At 37.5% G+C, this 11,336-nt stretch overlaps 1 protein-coding gene across 3 annotated transcripts in view; it reads left to right on the forward strand.

The window, feature by feature from the left end:
• Window positions 1–11,336, forward strand: part of FAM169A (family with sequence similarity 169 member A) — a 34,775-nt gene extending 23,439 nt beyond the window's left edge. For all 3 annotated transcript variants that reach the window (XM_085322071.1, XM_085322070.1, XM_085322069.1), the window contains 7 exons: window positions 834–962; window positions 1,175–1,287; window positions 2,121–2,175; window positions 2,512–2,650; window positions 4,844–5,009; window positions 5,939–6,145; window positions 6,947–11,336. In XM_085322071.1, the coding sequence (XP_085178197.1) occupies window positions 834–962; window positions 1,175–1,287; window positions 2,121–2,175; window positions 2,512–2,650; window positions 4,844–5,009; window positions 5,939–6,145; window positions 6,947–7,510 (1,373 nt within the window). In that variant the 3' untranslated portion in view covers window positions 7,511–11,336. The remainder of the gene's footprint in view (window positions 1–833; window positions 963–1,174; window positions 1,288–2,120; window positions 2,176–2,511; window positions 2,651–4,843; window positions 5,010–5,938; window positions 6,146–6,946) is intronic.

Below are 11,336 nucleotides of genomic sequence, written 5' to 3' on the forward strand. Positions count from 1 at the left end.
CAGGCTTCTCTCTATTCAGCTTTTCATCATGCCTCTTTGCTAAGCCACTGAAAACTTTCTGCTGTTATAAATACCCTACTCTGTTGGATCTGTGTAGACCTTGTTTGGCCAACTGTCTCAAGCACAATTTAATGACTAATTCATTTCCCTGGCCAAGGAGTGATATGTCAAGATCTTGTCCACAGAGGTTATGCATCAGCAGAGCACCATTTGAAAAACGGCTGTTTTCCTAGGACCCCCTATCAAACAGTTTCATAACACGCTTCTCCAAATGCGTGTTTGCTGTGTGCAGTGGGAGCAAAAAGGTGAAGGGATAGCAGAGAAAAAAAATATTCCAAAAGTGAATGATACGTGGATGATGCTGGTAAACCACACAGTGGCAACATGATTGCATTCAAAAGAATACTTTTAGCAAGGGCCTATAAAAACACTTGTTTGCAAAATCACTTGACTACATTTTTCTACCTAAGCACCTTTCTGTCCCAATTTGGTTTTGTGATTGGCAAAGACAGGAACCAGTGAAACTGTAAAACTGCAACATGGATGTTCAGAGAAGAAAAAAAAGAGAAGTGGCAGCCATTGTTTGCAGTTCAATGTACTAGTAGAAAGTGTTTAAAYCTGAAGGAGGGATTTACTGAGAAAAGGAGACTGGGATATAGCAATGTTATGGTTATTCAGATTAAACTACTTGTTGAATGATTCTTTTCTGGTGGCTTATGTGTTTAATGGAAGATGATGAATAAATTTATTTCAGGTAATTTTTTAAAAATGGAAGTACACCTGAGTATATAGCATACATAGCAGGTTTTTTCTCTTAAATTGCATTTGTTCAGTTTGTAAGCGCTACTTCGAGAAGTACCCTGGGGATCATGACCTTTTATGGGAAGTGGAGGGAGCAGGACACTGGTTCCAGAGGACACCTATTACCACTGTATTGCAAAGGGAAAAGCTCAAAATTACAGGTATGATGCTTTATTTTGTTATTTTATGACACTGTAAGAGTTGTACTGTAGGGTGCTTGTTCTATATGGATTCCCTTGAATGTTGTCCTTGGAAGCTGGAGAAATTTTAGTTGTCCTGAGATCTGTGAGATCATGTTCAGAATGGCTAATTGTTAAATAAAAATACTGTAATCTTTCTTTTTCCTGCTGCCCCTTTTAACTGCTGTTAACAGAAGAGGCCTCTCGGAAAGAAAACAGGAGTTTTCAGACAGAGGAGTATTTTCTGCAATCAGTAGTGGGGTCTGAAGCCAATGAACAGAACACAGAACCAGAAACACAGCTAAGTGTAGGTACACAGAACGTTTTCCATCTCTTAAAAGCTCTCAAGCTTTTTATATTTTTTTCTATAATCATGTAATGTATCTCATCCTATTCCGTCATCTTTAGTTGCCTGTTCTTTATTTTATATTCATTAAGTATCTTTAACTTTTACAAAAGAATACAATTCTGAAGTTCAAAAATGAATGATTGTAGCAGATTGATTCTGTGGATGGTTTCGGTGACCCAATTAAAAAAAAAGTGCATCCCTTTCTGGTGAAAGTTATAGGTTTTGTCAAATTGGCTGCCCCACAAAGTGAAAAGGTATGGAAAGTACAAGCTCTCTACATAACCCAAGACAGTTTAAGAACATAAATGGAAACAGATCTCAAACAAGCATAAAATATCGTTTATGAAACGTATCAAAGTAGGAGAAAAGTTCATTGTGCATCTCAATTTAGTTGGCTTGAGTCTCTGTTATCTCTGGGTGGGTGTTAAGTTTCCCGCTGCGTGGGACCCACACAGTGGGTTCCCCTGTGTTGGGATCAGAATAAAGAGCAGAAAAACTATTAATGCTTCAACTAATGACCAGGTCATCAAAAACTTCGTCTGGTCTGAGACGTGAGATGCATGTACACACACACATGTGTGTGTATGCATATATGTACTCTATTTATATATAATAATTGTATAATATACTTTTATTCCATACATTCTATAAAATATAAAAAAAAAATTGTAAGAATGGCTGTAGCCATTCTTCTGTAGTATCACTACTATAAAATAATGCTTCAAGAGAGTGCAGCCAGAGATGGGGAGATGCAGATATTTAAAATAACATTGATCTTTCTTTCACTTTAGACTGAATCTCAAAAAGGCAAAGAATCATTAGATGTCCATGCAAGCACGTCTGAAGGTAAAAATAACACTGACTATCAGTATTGTGATTATTATGGATTACTAGATTGTCTGGCTCTTTGTAGCTTAGCGTACTCATGTGCAAAGTGGGTAAAAACATACCTTGCTCTAAGGTGCTAGGGTCCAACTCCATAAAATTAATTGTTACATGTCTTAGTAACAAGACAGCTTATGTGTGTTCAGGAAATAAGTACCACAGTAAAATGCTGTTTCACTTTTTTCTTACGCTAACTTGCTTTAATGAAACAATTAGAGGAAAAATTCTTTATGTACAGTATTCCCTGGACTGCTTTTTTTCACTTGTATTTATTTATACATTTTTTCTTCTTCTAAGAGCCTACTGTAACACCTGTTTCCATTCGGACGCGGAGCAGTCATTTAAAACGCCCCAGGATAGGAAAAAATACCCAGGAATCTGAACCTGAAATTTCCAAAGGAGATGAGGAAAATGCTCTTCACATGGCAGAAAGCAGGTAAAGGAGCCTGTATTATGTTGATATTATTATCTTGTTGCTTAGGCATTCACAAACTACGGGGCCTCCACCAGTGTGGTACTTGACATTTCCTCTCCCTTTTTCCTGCTTTGCTTACTTGCTTGAAAATAAAGCCTGGTGTGAAAAAGGAAATTAAAATGTCACCTGAAGAGTGATTGTATCAAAATGTCTGGTGTTTCTGAAAGCTCAACAAATCTTGGAAAGAACAGTAAGAAAACAGTGAGGACTGAGGGTGTATTTACAAGAGGAGTGTATTCTGTTATAAACAAGTCTGTATTAAGGTAAAAAACATCTACATTCACACAGCATGATTCCTTTTAATGATATAGCTGGACATCTACCCACAGTGCCAATGTGCAGTCTTTGGAGAGAAGTCCCTTCCTGACCTCTTCTTATGGTAGCGTTTTAAAGTTAAATAAAATCTGACTGTTTAGTTTGGGAGTTGGTTACTGCTTGCCACTTAATAACCAGATAGTTTCAGGGAGCCATCTGTCTTCAAAGAAAAGCCCTTTGTTTACATAAATCCTAATTTAGAACTGTCATATCCAGACTTACGCTTCCTAGAAAAAAAAGGTTTATATTCTTAGTTATTTTTTTTCCATCCAGAAAGCAAAGCTATGTTTTTTTTTTTTGTTTTTTTTGTTTTTTTTTTAAAAAGCCCCTTCCTCCCCTTCCTATGTATGCACGTCCTCTTCCCTTCCACCACCCCTGAAAATCTGCCTTTTTTTAAACTGAAGAGAATCTGCTTATTTTCTGGAAAAATCTCTCAAACTTTTGTTCCACTAGGTTTGTTCCGCTAGGTTTCTTAACAAAACAAAGAAACCAAAAAAAAAAAAAACCCCAAACCAGTTTTTCAAGTAAGGTTGGATATTCCGTTGCAGCATTCTTGTATTGGACACTGCTCCTCTGCTTGTAACACCTGGAATGCAGTTTGTGCAAAAGCTTAGCCATCAGACATCTGTTTTCATGATTTGCTCTCCAGAGAGAAATTTGACCCACTTTTTCAAGAAACTGATTTCAGCTGGCTGCCAAGCTAGGTGGCTTCCCATGTTTCTTCAGCTAGCTGCAGCCTAACTTTTGCCTGCTACTTGCTCTGTAAAACTGTAGAGGCACAGTGCTGCTCCTAGCTGGTTTGGAACAGGTCACATGGCAGGGGCTGACTTTGACACATGTTGAAGTTCTGTCCTGTGACTACTAATAATTGGCTAGTTGGGTATGAGAGAGGACTGGCCTGTTATTGAAAGCCAGTATTTTGGGCTTTGCAAGGTGAAGTAAAACAAGAGGCTGCTGCTCCTCTGAATGAGATGTGTAATGTGCTACTTGTAAACAGGGCTCAAGCAAATCCTGATAGCAGTAGGGGCAGGATGGCATTTTGCTCTGCCCTTCTGTGTGCTTTAGCAAACAGAGCAGAGTCTTCTCTCAGGGATTTGACCCCTACCTGGAGCTGTTCTCCTGTGTGGTGCCTCCATCTCAGACTGCCATTTGGCATGAGACCCTCTAATACTGTGCTTATTATGAAACTGTGAAGCAGCCTTGTGCAAATCTGCGTACTTGATTTGCGTATGCTACTTCAGTGCACCTAAGAGTTATCATTTCAAAAATGAGAATTGAGCGTTTGAGATGGTGTCACTACGTGTCAGGTGCATCAAAGCTTCGTCTTTGGCTGTTTGCTGGCTTAATCTCTAGCTGGTTTTATCTTGAGCCAGGATGTGTTTATCAGCTTGAATTGTTATTCAGTCGTGGTTGTCTTAAGTCATGCATGTTCAATGGTTATATAAACATATTTGCTTATGAAGCTGCATAATTTTTTAACTGTTTCTGCAGTGAAGTGGGGTGAAGCTGCTTCCTCTCTCACCCCTTCGTAGCTTTTAAATATGTAATGGATTGCTATTTTAAAACTTTCAAATAACAAACTTACTTAGATAAGCTTACACATAATGGAGGTGAGATAGGTGTCTCCATTTTATAATTGCCACAGCAATTTTGTCTAGTTAATATCTTTCTTCTCATTAGGAGCTAGCCATTCTTAGATGCGTTTGTTTCTGGATTCATATTTCCTATGGCAAGTGTTGCCAACTTAAAATTGGTCGTGAGAATGATTTCCCTGCTGAAATTACCAAAGTTATGTATTATTTAAACAATTTAAAGGAGATATCTTAATACCTGCTGCAGGCTGGAACTGCTTGCCCACACATCTGAAAGCTCAGAAGACTTAGCAGAAGAACCTGAGGAGAACGCTGTTGAGAACGATGAGGAAATGATTGTTGAAAATGAGGACCAGTCTGTACTGGAAGCAGAGCTGCATGCATCACCACCTGAGAAACTGAATGAGAAAGAGGTGAGTTGGGTTTTGATTGACAAGACTCAGTCCAAAAGAGATGCAAGTGATAGTGACGGTAGATAAACTGTAGTTTCATATTGAAAAATAGCTGTGTTTAAATGTGGTCCTTAGCTGCCTCGATCCATGTGTTTATTGACTCTTAGATTGCCATACCAATGCGTTGTTAAGAACTCCATGTTAAAAGCTAAAGCTGTACAGAATCAGTGTCAGGGGAATATGCCTTAAGCTTACTTTGGTCTGTTAGAGTTTACTGTGAAGTGAAACACTGGTGACGTACGTAGTAAAGTGAATTTCTAGCTTGTCTATTGAGATAGCTTTTATAATTGATTTGTCCTACTCACATGTTATGGAGTGCTGTAATAGGGTCAAGAACTGATCTAGTATCTCTTAGGGAAAAAAAAAAGCCTTAGTTGAAGGAGCTAATACCTAGCATACTTCAGTGACTGCTGAGTATTTTTCTTCCTGCCCACCTGTCCTCCGCAGCTTACACTTTTATATTTAAATTTGAATTTTTTTTCACAAGACTTGTTACTAGGTGAATTTAGTCTTGGCATACCCACTGTGTCCAGCAATACCTTCAGAGCCTTATGTTCCTGTGGATCTGTGAGCAAGTAGACCTTACACTGTGTTTGGTTCATTAACCTACAATTTGAAGGAATGACTACAGCTTGCCTATTTGTGAGATGTGTAAAAAGTACTTAACACTGCTGCTAACAGTGTAATCAGAAGTATAGTGCAGCTGATAACACAAAGCAGTAGCTTCTACCTTGAGCTCTGCCTTCTTAGTATAATTTTCTAGGTACCTGAGCTAGCTGCTTTTCACATGAAACTGCAAATTTAGATCACAAATGTGTGAGCTGATGTCTAGGAGCAATGACTGGGCACAACCTTGACTTAAAAATGTGATTTATTTATTTATTTACAAGGAAATTCCACCAGAACCTCTTAATGGTGAGATAACAGAAGAAACTGGTAAGACCTCATATATGGCTGAAGAGGAGACAGTAAATGAAGTTTTGGGTGGTGAATCAAAATTGCAGTCTGAGAGTCGAGGAGAAGAACCCTTAACACTGTTCGTTCCATTAATCCTTGAACCTCCAACAAAACCTTCAGAAGATACTGTATCAGATAAGGTGAGAGAAGTGCAGCAGAACTAAGTCCTTCTCTTCAGTGTATATGCATTTTATTGTTTTTTTTTCTTTCTTTTAAGTAATGGATAGGAAACACCTCTCCCCGTCATTGCTATATGAATTTTTTTGGAAGAAAAAATTATCAGGACAAATTAAATGAATTCATAAACAGACTGTATTAAAGTTTATTTTAATGTGCAGAAGCAGAGAGTGCATGCAGATGGTACCTAAGAGAAAGATACTCCAGTTTACCTTGGCAGTGTTGAAGTAGTTATTTCCCCCTACATTACTTGGATATGTGTGAAAAGCAACAACCTTGGTTTGTGTGGTAGTCTTCCGTGATGAAGTGTACAAGCAATTCTTGATAGAATACCCTTCAAGAACACAGTTCGTATTAGTTTGTTTATGGTGTAAAATCAGGTTGTTATGTGACTTTATGCTAGCAAAATGATGATAATGGTCCAAAATAAAATATATATCTATATATATATATATATATATGGAGAGAGAGAGAGAGAGAGAGAAAGAGAGAGAGAGATATTTTTTCCCTGTGGATTAGTTTCACAATGTTCGTGTTGTGTCTAAGCCCAAATTACAAGTTTGGGAATAGAAGACCATCTCTGAATATCAAATGCAGTCTACAAATATGTCCTAGGTCAAGAGGAGGAGAGGACTCGTTTACTGACCATGCATGTAATACTGGCAACAGTTGAATGCCAAAATTTCCTCTGAGGTTGCTAGGTAGGATGTTCAGTAGTGTTCAGTATCTTTGATTGTCCCTTTGTCTCTTCTCCTCCCCCCCAGGCTTTAAATGAAAATGATTCAGGGGTGCTGACTGAAGAAAGTCCATCTGTAGAGAAGGAGGGCGCTGAAGAAGAGCAGCAAGAAGCTGAAAGGAGGAAATCATCAAAGGAAGAAAATGCAGCTGCAGCTGCTTCGGCTTCAAGGGATGAACCCTCAGACAATGGCCTGCCAAACTCTGTGGTGACTGAAGCAGCAGAGGAATCAGTTTCTGAAAACGTGTCACCCAAAACAACTTCCTCAGTGGAAGAACAAAATGAGGAAGCAGGACACAACTCACAGGAGGCCCCTGTTGCCTTGGGTCAGAGTTCTTTGATAGTGGTAGAACTTGAGGGTGTTTCTTTTCAGCAGCCTTCTGGACAGGAAGGCCAGAAGAACCAGTCAGAAGAGCAGTCGGAAGAGTCTGCTGAGCAGATGGATCAGTACACGCAGACAGCAGCAGAGCGGGCTGCTGACAGCAGCTCTGAGGAAGCAGAAATTGAGGTACCCATTGTAGATCGGAGAAACTTGCGGAGAAAGGCCAAAGGTTACAAAGGTCCCCCCAAGAAAAAAGGAAAGCCAGCTTAAACATGACATACTGATCAATTCCTCTGTTTGTAAGGAAGTTGTTATTTTGTTTAAAACACTAGGGTATAACTAAACCGTATGGGACACAGGACACACATGTTTAAAATACTGGGTTGGACTTCCTTTTGGAATTTATCACCTTTCCTCAAGTTTTCTTGAATTTTTAACCACTATACAATGAGCTTCATCAGAGTATGAAAGTAAATGGCCAGTCTCCTCCTTTTATAAAGGATACATGCTGAATAAATACAGAAGTTGTGCTAGCAAAGGAACTGTTTGCATATTTAAGGTGGCAGTCTTGGGGAAAAAAAGTATGAAATCCTGGCTCTATTAAGGTCACTTAAATTCCCACAGACATCGCTAGAATTTTTATGATCTTGTGTTCTGTACTGTGGAGAGAAGCAGAATGAACAAGGAACATGTTTCTTCTCTTCTTGTCTCCTTTCCATAGACTTTCTCAGATGAGATTAAAAGAATGTAAGATTAAATAATTCTAGGTTTCAAAATATACGAGCAGGTATAACTCAGATCAAAGCGACATAAGCAGCATCTATATTTTGCTGAAATCAGACTGGAGACTTTCCACTTCTGATTCCCAGCTACTGGTTGCTAATCACTTGAAACAGCTGAGTCAGCAGAGACACTGTTAACACAGTATCTACCATAGCGCACACTGATAATCAAGTTCTTTAAGTGGAGATTTAGAGATGCCTACGCAGTAAACTGTGTTTGTGACTTCCAGAGTGAGTGTCCTGCTAAGTGTGAGTTTCCCAGAACATATGGAGTGCAGATTCCAGCATGCCTACGGAGTTCCTTGAACTGCCTTCCTAACTATTTCTGGGTGTTGAATGGATACTTTGTGATTTACTTTTTACATGACAGGAAAAAGATACTGCAACTTTTGAGCTAGCATTGGTCTGAATGGAAGTGGTGCTTTGTGTTTTTCAAATACTCAGCTAGTGCTTTGGGGTAATTAAAATGTTGTATCTGCCAGATGTGTGACTGCTGTGAGCTCTGGCATTCCAGGTGGATGTGACATTCATTAGTGTGCATATTAGTGGGGGATTTCAGCAAATGCTTGTTTGCCAAACTCCTATGCCTTCAGGAATTAGCAGGAGATTGCTGCAAATACTTCTAATTCCCACTTCCTTTGTCTAATTTGGATGTAATTCCTGGGATAATAGCTTCCCAGTTTATAGCTTTCTTAAAAGCAGCAACCAAACTTTGCAATATGCAGACAGGCAGAAATCAGAACGGGCTATTCATGCATGTTTCCCTTCAGAGGTACTCTTGGCAAACCGCGTATTTTAACTTAAATTGCCACATACGCTATAGTCTATTTCCTAATTTGCTGTATGTTTCTTTCAATAAATGAAGCTCCTCTCATAATGGGTTAAAAACTCAGGAATAAGAACAACAGTGGTTCTAAGAACAGGAAATCACACAACTTTGTCCTGCTATATCTTTTCTAAGATTAGTAAACCGATCTCCTGCAGTGTCTCAAGGTATCTGGAAATTGCTGTTTAGGATTTCTAAGTGCAAGGTTCACTTGAATAATTGCAATGCTGTCTTTTTATCTCCCTATGAAGCGAATATGTTTTTTGATTTTTATGCTTATACAGTTTAACTGTATTTATAAGATATTTTAACTGTATAAGATATGTTCAGTCAGCTGAAAAGAACAAAACCAAGCTCCTTTTTAATTTGTTCAGAGACACTTAAAAAAAAAAAAAAAAAAAAAAAAAAAAAAAGCAGGTTTTTAGAACTATGTATTGCCTAAACTTTGGATTTAGGGTACATGGGATCACTGAGTTAAACCTGGGTTTCTTGAGGTGTTGCACTTAGCAGTAGCTTCCTATCAATGTACAGGTACTGCTATGAACTGATTAATGTTGGCTGATAAAGATCTCTCATGATTGTTTATAAACCTATTCAAGTGAACCTTAAGCATTTCTGAAACTAATTAAACATGAAGCTCATGAGACAATTTCTGTTACCCATAATATGGCTTCTCTTTTAGTCCTAAGATTTTTTTTTTTGTAAAAAGATGAGAACACAATGGCTAGAAAATATATATTGCTTTGCTAGGAATTGGGCTCTGTTAGGATTGATGATAGTTAAAATGAGGGGTTGTATAAACTATATTGTAACCCCATCTTTTGTTTGTTAGAGTAAGCTTTCCTAAATATTAATCTATTGAATAATTCATTTGATAAAAATGTATCTACTTCTAATAATTTAAGGATTCTTTTGTTTAAGAAAAGTGAGTCCCAGTTATTTCAATTACTTCTAACTGGATTTTTGATGCATATATTTATATCACTTGTACTCCCTTCAAGGTTGGAAAACAGTGTTGATGAGAAACGGTTTGCTCATTTGGCTCTTTCTTTTTACAGCGAAATCAGTATTGATTTCAGTTAATACCTTATTTTTAAGATGTGCATATTGAATGCATAAATATTGCAACAGCACTATTGGTTAAGTCTTGGATTCTACTGAGATCAACTAGATTTCTGACCTAATTTCAGTGAGCTAGAGAGGGTGTTTAAATGTGTGAATTCAAGTTCAGTATTTAAGTGTACTCTTGAGTAACTATTTCTGTAAATCGAGGGTACCTGAGATAGTAGCTGATGGCCTGATTGTTAAGAACAGAATAGAGCAGTTGAGGTGTGATCAGGAATTCTGATACCCGATAGGATCTTGAACTTGAGACAGCTCTAGCTGTGATTGCAGTAGTACATTGAATTAAAGGGCACAGTGTATTTTCTGTAGTAACTTCTTTGGCATCAATCATCTTGGAGTAAATACTAAGTGACAAAATCAAAGTACCGTCATTAAATAGTATTTGTTGCAGTACTGATTGTCCCATTGAAACCGTAGTTTAATAATCTATACTTTCTGTTACATTGATGCAAGAGAATATATCTGACAACTGTGGTGACTCAAGTGTTTTACCTTGGGAAAACCAGCATTTTTTAGGCTTGGACAATTTTTTTTCCTCTAACTGTCTGGCTTATTACCATTGAATTGTTAAAAGAATTTTTAAGATCTTAATGCACCAGCAATCAACAATTAGAACATTGACTTTCTACAACTTTATACCAAATCTTATTACAACGTGCTTTGGAACTACATGTGTACAATGAAAGCAAGCAGTATTCTTTTTGAGCTTTATTTAGTCTAGGAATAGGGCTTAAAGAATGTTAATTTGTGACTTCAGCCTTGCTCTTCAATGGTAAATGGTTTTGTATTTGAATCCAGCATTTGTTCAAATGTCTGTCTTGTGCTGCTTGTCAAGTTTTGCTTTCTTTTTATTTTGGGTCTTTCCCTCATTTCATGCAGAGTTCTTGTTCACTGTTCTCATGTTTCATAGCCCTTTACATGAAAATGTATACATGTCTTACTTCAAAAGTACTTTTTTAACTTATTTTAAATGATGTCTGACCTTAGGTTGTTTTTTATATCATTTCATTCTGTAGATGTCAGTAATCAAATTGGTCATTTACAATGACATCAACATTACTAAGTTAAACATAGCAATAAATAGGCCTAAGTTTCAGCTTCTCTGCTCTGAGTGACCATTATAAAATTTTATTTCCAAGAAGATACACTTCTAAATTTATTTTCATAAATGTGGTGTTAGATGTTTCCTGAAGTAGTGATACCCTGTTATAAATCTGCTGTTTATAAATCTTATGAAAGATGTGTTGCTATTCTACAGTACTGTATTAAGTCTTGTTAGTGTGTTTCAGTTTTTCCTTTTTTTAGTATTGTGTTGACTGGTTTTGAAATGTTTTGAACTAGTAATTAAACTTATATTTTATGA

The sequence above is a fragment of the Rhea americana genome, unplaced genomic scaffold (assembly GCF_003343005.1).
Source record: "Rhea americana isolate MKP2758 unplaced genomic scaffold, rheAme1 scaffold_74, whole genome shotgun sequence".
Classification (NCBI taxonomy): Eukaryota; Metazoa; Chordata; class Aves; order Rheiformes; family Rheidae; genus Rhea; species Rhea americana.